We start from the raw sequence: 21,831 nt of genomic DNA, 5'->3' as shown, positions 1-21,831 counted from the left end.
CTGCATCTTTGGCATTACCATTCAAATCATGTTTGCAACCAACATCTTAGAGAACACAAAATATAACATGATGTAACATTCTCAGCTGTGAAAAGCAGAACTTTGATTTAAAAAGTAATAAACCCACTTCAATTTGGTTCCATACTTTTTAACAAAACCTTGTAGAAACTTGATATATAAACATGAAAATTTAAACCATATATTTTATTTCTGTTTATATGTAAAAAAATTTTTGAGTCATTTACTCAGAAAGTAAAAGTTAAGTTTAAATGTTCATAGAATAAAGGGTTATATTATATAGTTATTTTTGTTGAATAGGTGTCATTATTTTTGTGTTTTGAATTTCCTTCTACTGTTAGTTTCTTATTTTCATTTTAATTTTTCTCTTCTCTGAAAGTGGATAAAAACCTTTGAATCTACAACAGTGCTTGTAAGTAATATGTCTTAGGGCATTGAAACGATCCATATCAGCAATTTCTCAGGTCCTGCACAGTAGACCAATTGTCCTTGAATAAACTTCCTCTAATTTATTGATATCTTTCCTTGTGTGTAGAGCAATCATATTGGCAGGAATTGATTTGGCATGTTAGACACTTTATTCTCACTTCACAGAAAATAATCTTACTACTGCTAAAATAAACTGAATCCTAAGAAAACCCACCAACCAGAGTTTAAAGTACTACTTCAATTGCATACTTTTTCCTTAAAACTTTTTATAACACTCATTAAGATTGTTCATAGATTTATCCACAATTTATTTTTTCTCTTTATTTTTTTTTTTTTGAGACAGATCTTCTAATTTCTACAGGTATACAGGAAATGTATATAAACATGCTTTGGCGGCGATTGCCCTATTGAACTGTGTAGGATACTTGAAACAGTATTCTGTAGAAGATATCTCTGGTACCAGAATAACTAATGTCCTAGAGAATGAGCTATGGGATATAAAAGTTCCTCTGTCTTTCAATGTCTAGTTAAGGCAATATTTATACTAGTGAACAAAAAATTACATGGCCTAATTATAATTCTTCTCTCTAGTCAAATACACATTTTTAAATTCTTTTTTTCTCAAGGATACAGTGGTGACATATTTTAACCCTGGTGGGCAGTTAAGTATTGAACATCTGGTTGTTCACTCTTCCCCAGTGAGGTGTTGGAAAGAAACAGAAACACAAAAGTAAGAAAAGTTGAGATAAATCATTAGGTCAAGCAGAAGCTGTTCACATAGGGGAAGCAAAATAGGGAATTCATTCAATGCTTGCTGTTAGCAGGCAAGAGTTCAGCCATTTCTAGAATATTTGGGGAAGGTCTCTATTTCATGTCAAAGTGCAGTGGTAATCTCCTAAGTCTCAAAACTCAAATAGATAAAAAGAGTAGAATTTCTTTTTCCCACAGCTCTAATCCCTATAGTAAAGGTGAGCAAATAAAGGAATTTTTGAAGCATCATGGGAGGCACCTATATCACAGAAGCATACTGGAATTACACATCAGTATCTGTCTCAGCGGCAGATGCTGCCACTTTAAGCTTTGTTCATTGCACTTTATGTTATTGTGATTGTCCCTTCTGAAAGAGAAATGGTTGGGGCACATAGATCCCAAACGTCAATGACCATGTAATGAAATAATGGAATAAGAGATGTCACTTGTTAAGGAGTGCTACAGGAATTCACTCAGAATACTTACATTCACAGGTGAATAAAAAGGGAACAGCTTGTTGTTTTTCAGAAGACTCAGTTTTTTATTAAAGAAGAACTTTCAGAGATAACTGACAGAAAGCAATATGAACAACCAAAGTACTTTTCATTCTAATCCTCTTCTGGATTTCAGATGCCAGAAACCTTACCTGCTTTTTAAAATGCCTTTTAGGAGGCGTGTCCATATAGCATTAGTTAGGGTGAAAGGAAAATGTTTTTAGCTAGTCTGTTCCTTAAAATTTGCTTGTAACACAGGTCTCTCCCAATGCCAGTAAAAGTCCAAGAAAAAACATGAGTCACACTGACTCTATAAGTCAGAAGGATAACAAGTACTGAATTGGAAGGGACCCACAAAGATCACTATGCCCAAGTCCTGGCTCTGCACAGGACCACGCCAAAAATCACATCATGTGTCTGAGAACATTTTACAAATACTTCTTGGGCACTGTCTTGGCACTGTGACCAGTTCCCTGGGGAGCGTGTGGAAGTGCCCAGCCACCCTTTGGGGGAAGAACCTTCTCCTGATATTCAACCTAAGCCTTCCTCTACTTCATGTCATTCACTTGAGTCCTGTCATTGGTCAGCACAGAGAAGAAATTGGTACCTGCCCCTTCTCTTCCCCTCGTGAGGATGCTGAAAATCACATGGAGGTCTCCCCTCAGTCTCTTCTGGACAGACCAAGCGATCTCAGCTGCTTTTCATATGGTTTCCCTTCTAGGCCCTTTTGCCATTGGCCCTTCTTTGGATGGTCTCCAATAGCTTTATAACCATCTAATATTGTGGTGCCCAAAGCAAAAACTGCACCCAGGGCTCAAGGTGATGCCTCACTGGAAAGTGTGTTGTAAGGACATCGATCTGTACTAAGGCCTCTCACCTAAGATGACAGCAAGATGAATTACATGAAAACACAACAGTTTCAGTCCATCTACTGCATTTGAGAGTACTAATTGTAATGAAAAGATAGAAAAGTAAACAAAGAAAAAATAAAAAGGACACATTATCCATACTGCCATAATATTTAATTTGAAAGAGATAAACTCCTGTGCAATAAATGAGGGCTGGGGCTAATGTCTGATGTTTTTGCATAATTGTAGTGACTCCAAGCAGACTCTGATCTACAGTAGTTCAAGCCAACATTTTTTTTCTTAGGTCCTAATTTCCACACAAAATACTAAAGCTATTGAAATTTTGTGCTGGAAGTATTTCTATTATTTTGGCATTAAGCAATTGCATGAAAAGCCAAAATACTATAAAACATTCTACATGAAAATTCAAGAAGAAACGTAATATCAGTATTTAAGTCCTGCCTGCTTTTAAAATGGAACAAAATGCTCCCAGTGCAGGCAGATATTTATGAGTATGTTCATATTTCCTAATAGTTCAGTTTCTGGTTTAATTTGCTGTGCACAGTGTATTTTGCCCATTTGAGTAAGTAGCAATTTTGATGGAATTTTTGTTCATTAAGAATAGTTATGGTTAACTTAAAGATGCTGTTGTTTTTTTAAGAAGCATGGCTGCATCAAAGTCTGGATTTCTAAGCATATAATTAGTAAAGTTCTCAACTGGAAGACATGCTTTAAAATACGCTCTTAAACTTGGCATATGGAATCCTTCAAAAAGCTACATCTGCTCATGATCTCCAAAAATTACTTTCACCCACCTCTATCAACCTTGTATTTTTTAAGAGAAGTACAAGCTACTTGACTTTCTGAGACTATTAGCCCAGAACTCAAACCAAAGAGGAATTTTACATAATTGACTGAATATTTTAAAAGTAGCAAAGTTTCAGGGACATAGCAGGAGTGTTTTCTATTCACAATGTATTCCTGTGAAAGTCTGACATCAAGTCCAGGTGCATGTTACACAGCCTACCATTTTATTCTCCTGCTTCCCACTTCCTACCAACATACCATGTCTCATTTTATTAAGGCATACAACTCAATGATTTACCTGTCAAGGAGTTAGAACTGTGCTGATTTGCTTTAGTTTGTCTGGCTCTTCTAGTTTTACAGCTATTGATTTATATATTTTCCTTTTTTTACTCATTCAGAGTAAAAATTAAAAGATTTTTTCTTTTTTTTTTTTCTGTGGATAGTTTGTAAGTCTCTTATTGAGAACATCACTGCATTATTCATTCCTATTCCCAAATATATAAATCTGCTCTTAGTGACAAGGGAAACTGCATTCTAAACATTCAGAGAGGTAGCTGGATAGATAGTGAACAAATAGCTATATATCATCCTGAAAAAAACATCACATCATCAATAGGAAACATGAGTGATGTAGGCCATTTATGCAAAATCAGTAAAAAAGTCTTCTGAACAAGCTGAAGTGCTTAAAAAAGTTAATTTACTATAATAACCATGGAGACATTATTTTCTGCTTCTCAGGTGAACCTGTGTTTACTCAGCCAAGTACACAATTTCAGATCTTGCCAAGGTACAAAAACTGTCAACAGCATTATAAATCACCTATCACACTAGTGGGTTTAAAACGTGATAAGGTGGGCAGTGTAGATATAATTATAGCATGTTTAAAAATATATAATGCATTGGAAAGATTAATAACCCTATAGTGTAGATCTAGTGGCTGTTTTCATTGCAAAGCTGATCTCTGTAACTCTCTTTTAGTTCTTAAAAGGTCTCAGACTTACATCATTTAGCTTTGAATATCAGATTTCCTCTTTAAAGTATGGATATCCAGGCAAATCCTATATTGCTTCCTTTTTCTCAGACACAATGTACAACATCATTAGCTGGCATAACCTACTGTATCTCCACTGAAGCTGGAATAATGTTAATCTATGAACTAAATAGTCTAGACTTTCTTATGCTATATTTCAACCTTCGTGCTCAGTAGTTGTTCCTTCTATTAAAAAAAACCCCAAAAAACCTCAAATGCATTCTGTTGAAATATGATATACAATACCACTTTGTTAAAGACTTAAAGCATGACTTCAGCTGCAATAATGATGTCTCTTAAAATGTATATTTATCTTGTCAAATAAGCAGACTTCTTAGGCACTTCAAGAACTATCTTTTTTTGGTTTCTTTTTTTTTTTTTTTTATTTGAGTTTTTTAACCTGAATCACATCAGAAACTTACATTCAGCAACAGCTTCTATACTTTGGTCCTCAGTCTGGGACTCTCTGAATTGCTCAGGTTTACTTTTTCTGCAATATACTTGTCTTCATTTTTATTTACTGAGATTTCTCACTTTACACATGTATTCTTTCAAAATATTTTTCTTTAGATTTGTTTTCATGATACCTTTCTCCTCAGCATTTGCCACCAATTTAGTATAAACTCTGTATAAGAGGCCTAATTTACATTTCAGATCAGAACAAGTCAGATCAGAGCATAAAATAATATTGAATTTACATCTGAGTGCTGCATCCAGTCCTATAGCCCTCAGCACAGGAAGGACACGGAGCCAGTACAGAGGACTGGAACAATTCTCCTATGAGGAAAGGCTAAGAGGGTTGGGGTTTTCCAGCCTGGAGAAAAAAATCTGTAAACAGCTTATTGAGGCATTTCAATACTGCAGTTTACCAAAAATAATGGAAAAAAAATGGAAGAGGAGCTTTTTATAAGGGTTTGTAGTAATGAGAAAGGGTAATGGCTTTAAATTGGAAGACATGTTCACACTACATATAAGGAAGGAATTTTTCAGAATGAGAGTTGTGAAACACTGGATCATGTTGCCCAGAGATGTGATAGATGTCCCATCTCTGGAAGCATTCAAGGACAAGTCAGAGCACCCTGAGTTAAAGATGTCTCTGCTCATTGCAGGAGGTTTTGATTAAATTATCTTTAAAGGTCTCTTCCAACCCAATCTATTCTGTTATGCCACGATCAATCTTTATGTCACCCACTCAAATTTGGACTGATACCTCAGTGCACTGAGGTGCACTTATCTTTACTCCAGGCTCATAAACTTCACCTTATTCTGAATCCAGAATCCTTGTATCTAAATAATTAGACCAAATTTGCCAAGGAATATTCTCTAAAACTTAAAAAAGCTCCACTTCCTCTCTGGAACCCAAGAGTAATGGTCAAGTGTCTTACAGAGAGCAGAGGGACCTGCAAGTATGGTGCTTTTTAATCCAGGCTAGGTAGGATGCTCTTTCTGTAATCTGCCTTCTCTCAGTATCTGTGAATGACTGTTCTGTATTATTTAATATTTCACTTGGGATGAGTGAAAAAGGATCAAGCTAGACGAAATCTCTGTGTTCCAGGCATGAAAATTGTTTTGCATATTCTCCTAGTAACCTGTAGTGGTTTTTATATGAACCACATTTTTTAATGAGACATATAACCGACAACAAAACATAGGAACAAACAAAACCTTCACAAGAGAATAAGAGACTCTTTGAAAGTGAGGTCTGCAAAAGACTTTGCCAAGAGATGAATCTTTATGACCAGATCTCCATCTAAATCCTGAATACAGCTAGGAGAAAGGACAGTTAATCTATTAAATGGTCAAAAGTCTAATTGTATGTTCCAGAATAATGAGTTCATTTAAGAGCCAAGGTTATTAAAATACAGCTCAAACTAATTTAAAGACATTCTGTAAAAAGTAACTCAGCTAAAGACTGTGCTTAACCAACAGTTGCAGAACTTTCAGAAAGGACTGTTCCTAAGTGTCCTTAAATGATTACTTGCATTCTAAACCAGGAGAGGGTAAAATTTCAACTACATACATAACATTTAACTGTGTGTAATTCATGCAGTAGTAGACAACTGCATTATGCCATTAGCTGACAGTGGTCAGTGTAAGTCTTTTTGATCTTTTCAAAAAGCTTTAAATTCAGCTCCATGTAAATAAATTATGATAGCTGTTAAATTTTGAGAATAAGCATAATAATGTTCACTTGAACTGGAAAAATGTTCCTATTATAGTTTGCATCCCCTTTGTCCATGAAGCTGGGACAGTACCTAATGAGCCTAGGTGTTTTACTTTGGCTGCTTTGCCTATTGAACGTGTATGTCTTTATGTTGAAAAGGTTATGTTGCTTTCCCAAAAAAGGAAATAGTTTTCTAGAACATTGGCCCATGTTGTGGTGTAAATATGCCTAAACACTTACACCTAACCAAAATCTAATCACACTTAGTGCATAATGAGTTCCAGTCTTGGAATTGTTATCTCCAACCCCAATAAATTCTTGTTTTTCATGAGCTAATGGAAAATATCTCCTTTATATGTTAATTAGATAAGCTCTGTCATTACAATATTATTATTGCATTGTTCTTGGTTTTACCTTATTTAATTTCTTTCTCTCAGAAATATAACTCTTTTTCACAGGGATACCATCCTAAAATGGAAATACAAAGGAATTTTCGTAGTAAAATAACAGAAAAAAATATAATTAAACCTGCAAATTTCAACAAAATAAATATTTTTAGATTATTTTTTCAAATACCACTGTAGATAAATATGTTCCTTCTGATGCCAGCTGTCATTTCAGATGGCTGTAACATTTTTAATTTTTTTCATTAAATACAGGGATATGGTAATGATAATCAATGAATGAGCAATTTCAATATGATGTACTTTAGAAATCTAAAATTTAATAATTTAGTCTAAGCAAGTTGGCTAGATTTCATGTATAGTTGGTGAGCATTTCCTAGTTTGATGTTTCCTCAACCCACCTATAGCAAAAATGCTTCCATGAATGAGAACAATGACATGATCCTCTCTTTAATGTTTAGCTGTAGATAAAAATTTTTTATTAGTATACAATTATATTCTGTTCTAAGACTGAAAAACCAGATATGTTAATCTTAAATAAATCTTCATTTGAATATTTATACTAACTAGTTTATAAAAGAGGTTTTTCTAATGTCAAAAACAAGTCATTTAATGTCATCTAATGTCAAAACCAAGTCACATTGATTGTTCAACTGTCAGGCAGAATTTTGAACACCTACATGTGTGAATGTCAGATCAGTTTTTTATCTCTGCTATTTTTAAATTCTTTTCTCATACACTGAAATTAATTTACTTAGAAAATCACAAAGATTTATGGCTATACCTAGATTTATCTGCGCAGTTCCACACAGTTCCAAGGGAAAATGAGGAGATATTCTGAATCCATGGAAACCTATCTAGTGGTTTCAATAAATATTACTGTAAGTGGATTTAATGCATTTGAAAATAAATAAATGTGAAGTTCCAGGAAGTGGAAAAAAACATGTAATTTTTAAGTGCTTACAATGTCTGTACCAGGCTTGTCACTTTTTGATCTCTTTAGGATACTTGGAAAGAGCTGAGAATTTTAGAGGACTCCACTCATATGACACCTTTTGGACCGAGTTCAGGATGAGACAAATCATACAACAGAAGTGGAATTTTTCATGATCTATAATGCAATAGCATAGATGTAACAGCCAACATTTCAGAGAGTGAACCTTAACAGCCCATGCTCTGCCAAAGAGCAAATTTTTTAACGTTCCTTCTGGCTTCTTGGTTTGAATCGTTGAAAAGTAATGTTTCTGTGATTACTTCAGGATGTGCACTTGTATGTACACATGCAAAAAATCTAATTGGGTGTTACAACTGCCTTCAAAATCAGGAAACAAAGAAACATACAAAAAAAAATCTTGTAGCTTCATAAAATTACTTTGGAGAGAAAACAATAATATGTAATTATGATGCAATCCAACACCTATGCACTGAAGAGAAGTGTTACGTCATGTATTCTTTTTGTTTGATAAACTTGTTACCACGCGACATAGCAAATTAAAAATGTTTACTGCAGATCATCTCTATACACTCTTTTTCTTTTTCTGAAAAAAAAAAGAATATTAAATTGAGAGTGGAAGTACAAAAATAGACTAGAGCAGAATACAAAAACAGACTAAAGAAAATCACATAAAACTATCTCTAGAAACTGTAAGTGCAGTCAAAGTCCGAGGGACTGTAAGTGCCAAAGTCTGAGGGAGTGCAAATTCTGTTTTATAAGTTAAAAATGTTTGGGTGAATTTAAAATGAAACACACAAAAGTGCTGGCTTCACTACACTGTGCAATACAGAATGCAACTGTGAGTTATATTTTCTTTAAGCACCCTCAGGGACATATGTGATAAAGTCAGACTTAATGGAACATAAGGCTCTAAATTTTTTTTTTATGTTGAAAATCTTTGTTATGTGCAGGATAGAAGCGTGCCATACATGCATGTAAGGCCAGAGATGTATTGATGATGTAACTGAAATATTAAAATTAAAATAATTTTCAGGGCTAATCTAATTGCTGCAGAAAATGAGTGGAAATGCAGTTTCAGTATCATTTATAGTTTCTGTCCCTTTTTATGATATTATTCTCACCCTTTTCCCTCCTCCTCCAGATCTTAAGGTCAATGGTTTCATAGTGCTGTTGTTGGAAGCAGTGTTGCAGAATCCATAGTCTTTCACTGGAAGGAATGTGACATTCATACTGGTGGTTTCTTCTTCATCTCCAGAATCCATTTGGGGCCATTTCTATTTTTCCACTAACACTTTTTTTTTTTTTTATTGCACTGCAATTCTGTTTTAGATCTTAATTTACATTTTATGGTGGGTCTTAAGTGTATTAAATAAAATTTCTTTGTGCATTTTGTTAGCCTTCAGATCAGTTTTGTCCAGCTACAGGTCTTCATTCACTGGGCAGTGGTGAGCTGCCTATTGTTACAGGGTCTCCCATCTCTGCTCATTGCAGTGCTCCTCACATCACATCCTATTCCCCTACTTCTCAAGGTCTCTTGTTATGGTACCAGCCCTCTATTTGTATACAGCACTGCTTTAGGATAGTAAATGCAATCATAGTTACAACAACTACTTGGACTTATTTATTTAGACATATGGTTATTCCATGTAAATATAAAAAACTTAAGCAAATCAGAAGAAAAACACTATTGTCGCAATTAGGCCAAGTAAAACATCACTGCAGGAATGTCTGATGACCCTCAGTTCTTGCAAATTCAGTGCAAAGCTTATGGTCTATTGCTAGAAAAGGCAGTGTTGTTCTGCAGTGCCATGGGGGAAAAAACCCTCAAATTACTTTTAGAAATTGTATTGAATTTCACATATTTCCTTCTTCTGGTCCCAAACTCTATTAAAAAAATTCCTCGTTCTGCTGATGTTTCTTCATTTCAGCAATGTCACATTTCAGTCTCTTTAGAATTCTTTGGTGAATTTTACCTGGATTAGGTTATTTGTGATTATTTATTTAAATATACTAGCAAGTTTATTATCAGGTATAGACATAAGTGCACTAATTTGTCTCTTTCTTAGCTGGCTGGTAAGAACCCCAGAGCTACGCAGTTGTTTTAGCTAATCATGGATTCTGAGCTAACAGATATACAGATGAGAAGCAAGGTATATTCTTTCAGGTTTAGTGTGTTAACGCAATTAAATGTCTCACACCATGGTACACAGACAGTGGAATTTGGAAGCTGCATAAAAGGAACATAGAGGGATTACTTGTGTGTGTATGGATGGAATTAGAAAAGCTAAAGATAAGATGGAAATTAAAAGAGCAAGAATCAAGGAGGACAAGAAAGATTCCTCTAAATATATTGGTAGTAAAAGAAAATACAGAAAATAATTTAAAAATTTAACTTTGATGAACACATACTTAGATAAATAATGTATAAGGTCGTTTACAAAAGTAAACAGTGCAACAGTAGTTAATAAGTAGTCTTAAATCAAACTTTTTCCGTCCTCCTAATGTTGTAAAATTTCTTTATTTTCCCCTTTGTTCCTTGGGCCTGCTGAACCTTTTCCTGATAGAAGAATAACATGCTTAATTGTGCACAAAAATCTTGTTTGAGTTCTCTAAGTACTGCATTTCTCAATTACTCAGCCCTTACTCACTATGAAGTGATAATTAGGCATTAAAAGCTAAGTGGATTACTGTGGAGATCTCTCCTGATATCCATTTATCACTTAATCAGACTTTAATACCATAAATTATGCATTTCTCAGCAGTACTCAGATTCCAATAAGTTCTATAACAGTTTGAATTTACTGGGTTTTCTTGACCTCATTGTGGCAGGGAAAAGTCAGAAAGTTTGCTTAAAGAATACAGCCACTATAAGAATTTCAGATTTATAGCAAAATAATTCCTAAAGCTTGTTGGGTCGCACTAATATTTATTCATAAGGGTTTCATGTACAAGACAATTCCATCCTCATGAATAAACATGAAAAAAATTGATCCAAAATACATATTGAGTTGAAGTTTTTTTTTCCCAGCATTTTTTTCCTCCTGATTTTGCCTTCCATATCTCATTAAGAAAAACAAAACAAATGAAACCCCACAATTCCTACGAGATTGTGACTTCCTTAGCACATCCAGTAGCTTTTGGAATCAAAATACCTATTTATGTGTTAGCATGCCCTTTTGCCAGCCACTATTACAGGAAAAGTGGCGTTTAAATAGTATTCATCATGATGAAATCTCCAAAGAAATGCAGATACTTCGGGTTACCATTAGAGTCAATATGAACAGAGCAAATGAGAGTCTTGTAAATGGAAGGTCAGGTTACCCATAGTTTCTCATATAATATTACATATTATATTAATAATAAATAGCAAGAAGTATCTAATTTTCTATTTTCCTATGTTCTCTATTATTACATATTATTGAAAACATTTTTAACTCAGTAAACTTAATAAATTATAATTAAATATAATCTTGGCTGTTAAAATTTTGATAGATGTTATCAGTGGATGATTTTTAACTGAGAACTGAAAGGATAGAGTAACTGTTAAAAATCCTTAAAAGCATGCTGGTCAAATTCTCTGTAAAAACATGAGATTGCATTTGTGGTTTAGCACCTCTTGGCCCAAAAATTTTTTGGCCAACAAATCATAACATATTTCTGTTTGAATTTACAGAAGTCCATGAGAAGCAGTCTTTAGGTCTTAATTTGAGACTCCATTTCAGCATACTAAAAGTGAATGAAATTGGCAGAAGATATTGAAGGAGTGACCTAGTAATTTCCTGCCAAATTTTATCCTATTAATTTGTGTTTTTCTGAGGTCTCTAGCTTTAGATCAAAAGGATAAATGATTAAAAATTTTAAAACAATTTCATTATTTGAAGTAACTTTATTTCCTTTTTTTGACATATGAAGAATTTCAAATTAAATACTAACTTCTGACTCAAAATTTTACAGGACGTATTATTGGATTTAAGAAATTATCCACATTGCTTGTATATTCCTCCCAAACATTTTTCTCCTGTACAGCTCTTCTATGTTTTCTTAAGCCATAAAGTAACACTGATTACTAACAAGCTGGTGGTAAAAGCATCAGTAATTTACACTGATCATATTTTCTGAAGTTTTCCTCTTCAAAATATTTCAAAACTCCTGAACCTTCTTCTACTTTTCTCAGCAGTAGAGATTTTTTCTCTTTTCTCTATTCTTTATCTTTTTTAAATTTGGAAACTGCGCCCCTCCCCCCCCACCCCCCGCTCCCTCCTCACTCTGAATTCCTGCTGTAAAAATAGTAAGTAAAAAAAAAAAAAATCAAGGAAAACAAAACAAAGCATACCAATAACAAGGAAAAAAATAAAGACTGTATATACAGAATTCATGAAATTGTTCTCAGTACCAAAAAGAATAAGAACAAAAAGTGAAAGTGCTTTTTTTTTGTCAAATCCAGTTGTTTTTCAAGACTAATGGTAAACCTGATGGTCTTCCTTATTGATTCATATCACATTGCATGAGATTTATTTCTCTTCAGTACATTTTTTTTAGAACTGTCCAGTTACAAGTTTCAGTTACAAGTTTAATTATTTCTTCCTGCTGGGCTAAAAGCAGTTTTCAGCTAAACGAGCAAGTTGTTCAGTGAATCACACTAAAAGTTACCTCAGATACATGTGGACTAGCCTTTTCCTAGCCAAAATAGAGCTCAGAAAATACATAATGAAATGTATATAATAGGGCATTACCTCCCTTTCAGCTAATTATTTCCAGGGAAATCCCCCCTCTTCAGCTCTGTATCCCCTTCTGGAGACATCCTTAATTGTTTCAAATGCTGAAAAAGTATTTTTGGTTTGACCTTTTTTGAAACACTGAAATCTCTTTTTTATATGTATAAGTAGAGCAAAAAAAAGTGTGAAAACATACACAAGATCTTTAACCAATATCCCAGAGATCTTATTTAAAGAAAATTATTCTATCAGTATTACTAATATGACTAACAGCATTTCCTTAAGAAAGTGATATTAATTCCTAATAATTTTAGGACTTTTTTTCCTATTTCAGGAGAATTCTGCGAGGTGCAAATTGACAACTGTGGTTCCCATGCATGTGAAAATGGTGGAACATGTATGTCCTATGAAGATCATTTTAAGTGCACTTGCCCTATAGGTGAGCCATTAGCAATTTTTTCTAACAAAACAAATAAAATGTCATCCAAATATTTATGTTAAGAAATACCGACATGAAAATGGTGCTGTATGTCAACAAATGCAGTGAACGTTTTTATGAAGAAAAGCACTTTTTGTCTTTGTTTACAAAATAAAACTGCCAAATAACTCTACTAGAGTGGTGTTAACTGCTAACACCCTGAACAGACATAATATCAATATTCTGAATGAACTGTGATTAAACATTCTCTTTGTGGTGCAGGTTTTGAAGGTGAAAGATGTGAACTCGATATTGATGCCTGCTTATTCAACAATATAAGCTGTGCCCCAGGAGCACTGTGTATGGATAAATCTCATGGATTTAATTACACATGTTTATCACCATGTATTGGAAACACAGAGGTAGGATAAAGCGATATATTCTCCCTAGCATTTTTTGGGAACTCAAACAACGTATTCTAATAGCAGTGAGCTGATGAAGCCTCATTTTGCATGGGTTTCCTAAACATAGTACTCATTCTTGATATATTGTCATGCTAATTTTCCTCTTTCCTGCGTAGCACATGCACGTAAAAGTGCGTGATCTGACTAGTCTGGTCACTGTCCAAAAAACCACGTAATGTCTGAGCTCTGCCTTTCTTGTTCTTTATAGGTTTTGTCACTGATGTCTCCTTCTGTCCCCTACTTGCTGCTTGCTGTATTCTGAAACTTGAAGAACTTTAGGCAAAATCTATTTGCAATCTTTAATATGTTTAAAAGTTACCAGATAGAAGGCTGATGGTACATCAATGCACAGAAAGAATGACAGAAGTTTCATTTCCATTACAAACAAAAGTAACAAACTACATTCAACAATAAAAAGGCTAGACTGATTACACTTCAATGGGAGATGAAAATGCAGTTAGAAAAGAATCTATATTTGCCTTGCAAGTTACTCTACAATGCTCACAGCATATGGAAATGAAAACTACTTTTGCACTTTCAAAGTTTTGTAGAAAATATGTATTTATTGTATCCTTCTCACAATCATTTATGACCTTTTGCATTACATTTGGACAGACTTCATTAACATCCGGGTGGACTATGAGATTTTGATATGGTTTAAACCAAAATACTGTTGCACTTTTTTATTTTGATAGTTATTTTAAAAGCTCTGTACATAATTCTATTTAGCCTTCCAAACAAGTATGCCAGCATGATAATGAATGTTTTACAGGCTTTATCAATTCTTTTATTGAAATATATTCACCATAAAAATATACTATGCATAGTAAGCAACATATTTACAAAGAACAATCAATATTTATGTCGCCTTGAAGTCCATGAGTAGACACTTATCTGTTAATATGAAATATAGCACTGAAAAATGCACTGGCTCAAAGGTTTATCCTTAAATTGTTCAGCATCTGGTAAATTTTAACATTTTTATGATTTAAAGTGTCATACTGAGTGCAAATATATTGGCAAGTACATGGCATAGCATCAAAATGGTGCAATCATCATTATGGCTGGTTAGCATGGGAAGTGATGGTGTGCCAAGGATGCTGATGGGAGCTAGTGAGACATTTTACCGTAATATTCACTTAAAATATCTCAGACATATTTAATCTTTTGAGCAAACTTTTCAAATACTATTATAAATGTCATATAGGAAAAAAAGAAATTATATATGTGTGTATATATATATATATATATATATATACACACACTATAAATATATATATATATATATATATATATATATATATACACTCACTTTATAGAAGTTTGATTTGAGCATAATGTGAATAATTAGTAGATTTTTTAATGGGAAAAACAATATAAAATAAAATTATGGATCCATATACTTAAGTTTTATTTGTTTTCTTAGCTTACAGATCATTAAAATGATATCGTTTCCCCGTGGAAAAAACAAAAGGTTGTATTCAAACACATATTTTACCACACTTCTGAAATAGTGTAATCAATAATTTAAAATTAAAGATTAGTATTTGTCAATAAATTTCATTATTCAGCATCAAATTCTTAATTTATTTGTTGTGGATAGAAAAGAAGTATACATTTTTTCCAATGGTATCTCTGTTATGCTGAACTGCTTTATCTCTGTGTATTCAGCAAAAGAGATTGAAAAAATTGCTACTATTTGTAATATTTTCTTAATGAACAAAAATTAGATGTATATAATTTGGGCTCTTTTATCTCTGTATAAATATTTAATGATATTAATTCATTAGGGTGTCTTTTTTTTCTTTTCCAACCCAACAATTAATACACTAGAATTGTGTTTAATTCCTTTTTTTTTTTTGCAAACATTTATTAAAAAAAAATTTGAGGTGAACAGATTAAGACAGGGGATATCTTCCTTTAAACTTCAAAATCTAATCTTAACTTTGTAATTAGGTAATGCCTGCTTGCTCTAGACCAAAAATTATGAAAGAACTCTAAATTAATCAAAATTTTGTCATCTTTAAATTAGTGACTTCCAACAGGACCAAATTTAACCACTTTGTGTTATAACACCTTTTCTCCAGTATTGCACTCAGGTAGACTTGAAAAGAAATAAAGAAAATATCTCATTTTTTGATTTGAATATTCAATGTATACTACTAATTTTAATATTTTTTTTAACAGAAGCTCATAGAGAATTGATAAGACCACTCATAATAACAAATAATTGTAGCATGATAGGCCTAAGTAACAGAATCTCAGAACCATAAAACAGCCCAGGTTGGAAGGGATCTCATAAAACTATCTAGTCCAACCTTTCATGGAAAAGAAAGCCTTGGTTGGGTTATAAATCACATTTTGAAAACCTCCAGTGATGGAGGTACCACATCCCTGAGCAATTTACATACACAGGAAAGTCCACCTGTGACCCAAACAGTCACAAACGAGGAGCCGTTCTACGACGTTCTGGGCCCCTCAATTCAACAAAGGTATTGAGGTGTCAGAGGGTGTCCAGAAAAAGGCAACAAAGCTGGTGAAGGGTCTGAAAAGTAAGTCTTATGAGGGGCAGCTGAGGGAGGTGGGGTTATTTAGGCTGGAGAAAAGGAGTCTTGGGGGAGATCTTATCACTCTACAACTACATGAAAGGAGGTTGTAGCCAGGTGGGGTCAGTCTCTTCTCCCAGGCAACCAGCGACAGGATAAGAGGACATAGCCTCAAGCTGTGCCAGAGGAGGTTAAGGTTGGATACCAGGAAGAATTTCTCCACAGAAAGGGCTGTTAAACTTTGGGCTCCACCACCTCCCTCTGTCCAGGGAGGTGGTGGAGCCACCATCCCTGGAGGTGCTCAAAAAACAACTGGATGAGAGACTTAATATTACAGTTTAGCTGACATGGTGGTGTTTGATCAAGGGTTGGATTCAGTGACTCTGAACATCTTTTTCAGCCTTAATTCTATGATTCTATGTGTGATTATTTTTAGTGGCTACAGCTACATCTTACTTAAGAATTTTATTCCTTCCCTTAAAACACTTATTTTTCAAGATTCTGTCAGCAATCTTAAAAAAACATTGTTTTCTTTAGCTCTTACTATGAAAAATTCTAAAGTGCAACCATAAACTATGGGAACTGCAAGACATTGACCAATAGTTACTGTTTTTTAAAAGGAAATTAGGAATAAGGATTTAAAAATACTTTACAATTATTTTTCATTCTCTTTTCAGTTTTAGGATGTAAACAGACTTGCTTAACAGACATCAGCTTGGTTTTTCAAAAATAATTCCCCTATGAGTTAGGAACTAAACCTCACGGGAAAGTTCCTCTCAGTGTCTATTTACAGCTTTATAATACTGAAATTTATGAAACTCCATTTGCATATTTTACTTGAAAATTTTCTCTTTTTATGAGTCATGATCCCATGTTGCGCTTGCAGTCAAGACCATCGTTCCGACTTTTTCAATGGAAATATCTATATGCTCAGTATTTATTTAGTGTTTAGAGGAGCTGCCACTTCCATGTTTGTTCTGGTCCTTATATGTAATTTTACAAAGTTTCCTCATCTGTAAAAGTAAGGCAGTTTCTGTTTTCAATATTTTAAGACAAACATTTTATCTACTTTCTTAGTGTACCACCAGTCTAGGAAAGAATATAGGTCAGATTACATAATGGAAAAATTTGCATACTCAGGGACAATTGACTTTGCAGTAATAAAACCTGAAGACTATAGTAAAACTGTATGCTTTGGGAAAAATGTGCGTCATTTTTTATGTGTGTAAAATGCAGTTTCATTCAAACTGAAGAGAATTCCATGAAATGTAAGATGAAAGAGGGGTTGGAAATAATGACTGCCGCCTTATCTTGAGCATTTGTCAACACGTGATACTTAGAGAAGAGACAGACATATATCCCTCAATTCCTGCAAAGGAAAGATAGGAGAAGAATAAAATCCTCTGAGGTCTAATTATATTTCCTTGCTGAAATAAAGTCTACTGGTTGATTTTGGAAAAAAAGTGATTCTTACATTTTATCACGACTACATAAAAAGGCAGATTTGTGTTAAAGTACTTGCCGTAGACAGAAGTATGATGGTCAGGCTGAGAAGAATAGAATTTATGGTCTGTTGAAACATAAGATTTGTATTTAAATATATTCCATAGCTTTCATTTCAATTTAAATCTTTAGATTGCACTAACACCTTAAAGGGTAGCACCTTTCGTCACAGTATAAAGTATCAAAATTATATAAGAATAAATTAAACATAATGTAGCAATATTTAAATATTTGTCTTAATTGCCCAAGGTTTTCTGGATGGTTTTCTTGAATATGAGCTTACTTGATCTATTCGAGCTTTGAGAAAATAGTAAGCATCAGGATAAAATCCAGCAAAAACATAATTGCAAAAGTAAGAAAACACATAAAAATTATAAAAAATAACAATTCCCATATCATAGAAGGGGATTTTTTTGCATTTACATTGATCTGCATTTTCCTTCGATATGTTGTTATAATCAAAAAGTACCCCAAGGTAAGTCTAAAATTCAGTGCAGGGAGCATAACAAAAATCTCTTCATTTTAAGGTCAATTTAAAACTTAATCAAAGACAAATGAATATTAAAATATTTCTGCCAAAGACTGTTATTATTACAAATCTTAATGACATTATAAAGATATTCAGACTCAATCAAACTGAAGTACTAGTGCATTAAGTAATATTCTAGACACCATATTCTTTAAAAACCACTTGATTAGAAGGAGGGGTCTTAATTGCTTTGAAATGAATATGTAGTTATCTGTCTTCATACTGGCAAAATTTTCATGGAATTGAAAATGAAACCTAAAAAGTAAAATTAGGAAAGGAGCATTAATTCAAACTTATAATTTTCTGTAATTTTTGACGAATACAGGGAATACTGGTTTAGTAACTAATAATAGCAATTAAAAGCAAAAAGGAAAAAAAAATTAATCTTTCAGTATCTGCAAAATGAAAAGAATGCAGCTTCTGATTTTCCCATAGCACAGATGTAATTTATAAACATATAAAGACTCAAGGATATATTAAATCAGCATTATAATTAAAATGAAAGAAAAAAATCAGTCTTTTCCTGGCAGACACATATTAAGCTAAATTATACAATACAGGAATAATTGCTCTACTCTTTCAATGAAAAAATAACAATGTAGCTCACTATTGTCCCTCCTAAAATAGGCACATTTTAAGGGCAGTTGTAAAAATGATAGTCTTAAATTAAAACATAAATGCATTTTACCAACTAAACAATAAATTGACATATTAATAACATCCAGTATTTTAGGTTCTTGGAGATGTATCTTTCTAATATTACAACATAAAAAGATTAAATAACCATATTTATTACCAATGGCTTATTCCATTAAACTCTTTGGGAAAAAATCTAATATGTAAAGAAAAAACTCTTTATGTATGTGGTGGGTTGACCCACCCACCAGGCTAGATGCCAGGTGCCCATTGAAGCCACTCCATCAGTGCCCTCTGCAACTGGACAGGGGAGAGAAAATTGATTATAAGTTGAGATAAGGGAAGGGAGAGATCTCTTAATAATTATTATCACACCCACAAGAGATTTCACTTGAGGAAATTAGTTGAATTTATTACTTACAAAATCAGAGCAGGATGATTAGAAGTAAAACAAATCTTAAAAGCACCTTCCCCCCTTCCGTTCTCCTTCCTGGGTTTAATTTTATTCCAAATTTTCTACCTCCTTTTCCCTACAGCGGTGCAGAGCTGTGAGGAATGGGAGTTATGGTCACTTCATCACATGTCGGTTTTGCTGCTGTTTCCTCCTCAGGGAGAGGAGTCCTGCCCCTTCCATAGTAGGTTCCTTCCCATGGAAGACGGTCCTCCACAAGCTTTTCCAGTGTAAGCCCTTCACAAGGGCTACAGTTCTTCCTGATCTGTTACAGTGTGGGACTCTTCCACAGGATGCAGTCCTTCAAGAACAGGCTGCTCCACCATGTGTCTCCCATAGGGTCACAACCTTCTTTTGGGCATCCACCTGCTCTGGTATAGATCTCCCCAGGCTGCAGGTGGATCTCTGCATCCCCCATGGATCTCCATGGGCTGCAGGGGCACAGCTGCCTCACCATGGGCTGCACCAGGGGCTGCAGGGAATCTCAGCTCTGGTACCTGGAGCACCTCCTGCCCCTCCTTCTGTGCTGACCTTGGTGCCTACAGAGCTGTTCCTCTCACATATTCTCTCTCTGCTCTTCTCTGGCTGCACTTCTGTGAAATTGCATTTTCCTTCTTCTTAACTCTGTTACCCCAAAGCTCTACCACTTTCACTGATGGGCTTGACCTTGGCCAGCAGTGTGTCCATCCTGGAGCTGTCAGGCATGGGAGCAGCTTCTGGCAGCTTCTCAGAGAAAACACCTCTTAGTGCTCCCTCTACTACCAGAACCTGACCCTGCAAATGCAACACAGTGTATTTGTAATTCTCATCTTCAGGTATGTGCAAATGGAGGTAGTTGCTTCTACAATGAAGAAAATCAGAGATCGCACTGTGTCTGTGCTCTTGGATGGACTGGAAACACATGCCTTGAGAATATTAATGACTGTGAGATGAACCAGTGCCAACATGGAGCCACATGTGAAGACGGAATTAATAAATACAGGTACTAATATGTTGCTATCTGTGCAAGCCTTCATAAAGTGTTTTATGCCATATGAAGATATTTTGACTTTCAGAAAGAATTACAAAGGATGTTGTTAGTGCAGTAATATAATTTTCGTGTCAAAAAATGCCATGGAATACAAATTTTCAATAAGGATGTGCATTCAGTAAAACTGTAGTCTGGAGTGTTCCAGGAAGGAATCACAAATATTCCTCTTTGCTGGTCAAAGGAGTTAAACCAACTATGCAGAATCTCAAATAAACAATCTATTTCATTAAATGGCAAACACTTTTTGAGCCTGGACTCTGTCATAGAGTGTCTTATAAAAATTTGAATGATAATTTATTATCATTTCAGATATTGAAAAATATGAACTATGTGCTCTCCTTAGTAAGCTGTAACGCTGTAGATATTTAAAAGTGAGATTTTATAAAATATGGTGAAAAAATCAATGGGGAAGGTTTTCTTCAATAAACAGAAGTCAACTGTGCTTATCAGACTTGAATTATTTATTTTTCCTCTACAAAATCCAGAATAAATAAAACTTCTCCATAATATCTGTCAATGTATTTTGAAAGACATTATTCTATGCTGTGCCATGCCCTGCTTAGAAGCATTGTAATTAGTATGCTTTAATGTTTCTGCTTAGAAAAGATGGCAATTGTGCACAAAATAAAAATAGAAGCAATTAAAGATTTCTTCAACTTCACTTCTGTTTTCAAAGTATCGTCTGTAAAAATAACTGAAATCACCAAATAGGCACACAAATGGAGAAAAATGATTGATTCTCAATATATCAGAGTTAAAGGAGTTTTTGTCAAAGAATTGTTACAAAGTGAATGTCCTTCCTTTTTTCCACCTTGCAATCAACTCTTGTATCAAATTCCTGGTCCATATTTTGGCACCTTATTTAACTGTTAAATCTGTGCTTTCCTTTCTTTATCAGGAAAATGATTCTGATAGAAGTACAAAGCTGTGTTTATGTTACAAAATCCACTAGCATTTACTGAGAAATTAGTAGTCCTGAAGACATCTGGTAATAAAGAACTTTTGATTTTAACTTGTTAATCCAGACTCAGTTTACTGACAGAAAGCACTTAATTCTTACTTTTTCAGTCATTGAAAGTCAAATTAAATTGACAGATCAGTCTGTTTATCTAAGGAACAGGAAAATACACCATTAAGATATGGATCTCAGATGGAGGGTTTTGTTAGCAAAGAACTTGACCCCAAAAGAACACAACTGGTTATTTTGTCAAGACAGTGTATCACGTTTACTGGATAATATCTGCTCTGTGGAGAGAGCGTGATTGTTTCTCAATGACAGTGAAGCATTTTTTAAAATAACTAAACTTTGCCTGTCTTAAAAATAATTATGTTTTCCAAGTAATTGTTAGCAAGTGAAACAAAAATAATTTCCCCTTCCCAATACATGAATAAAAACAAAAGAATACAAAAAATAAATGCTGAATGTAAGTGCATGCACCTTTTCTAAAGACTTGTAATTGCATTTCTGTCCTAAATTGTTATAATTTTTTATCAAAGAGCTGTATTTGATGCAAATTAGATTCAGGAAGACATATGAGAACTATCAGAAGAATATATGGAAAATCAAATGTATAAGTGCTATTAAGAACTCTACAGAGATCCATTTTTAAAACTATTACAGCCATTCAAAATCTCTCTTA

The 21,831-nt window shown here is 34.0% G+C and overlaps 1 protein-coding gene across 4 annotated transcripts in view; it reads left to right on the top strand.

The window, feature by feature from the left end:
• EYS (eyes shut homolog) overlaps nt 1–21,831 on the top strand; it is a 789,226-nt gene that overhangs the window by 150,798 nt on the left and 616,597 nt on the right. For all 4 annotated transcript variants that reach the window (XM_038131819.1, XM_038131820.1, XM_038131818.1 and 1 more), the window contains 3 exons: nt 12,949–13,053; nt 13,315–13,454; nt 19,977–20,143. In XM_038131819.1, the coding sequence (XP_037987747.1) occupies nt 12,949–13,053; nt 13,315–13,454; nt 19,977–20,143 (412 nt within the window). The remainder of the gene's footprint in view (nt 1–12,948; nt 13,054–13,314; nt 13,455–19,976; nt 20,144–21,831) is intronic.

Source organism: Motacilla alba, chromosome 3, assembly GCF_015832195.1.
Source record: "Motacilla alba alba isolate MOTALB_02 chromosome 3, Motacilla_alba_V1.0_pri, whole genome shotgun sequence".
In the NCBI taxonomy this organism is placed as follows: domain Eukaryota; kingdom Metazoa; phylum Chordata; class Aves; order Passeriformes; family Motacillidae; genus Motacilla; species Motacilla alba.
Note: the sequence above shows the minus strand (reverse complement) of the source record. Positions and strands in the feature narration are given on the sequence as shown.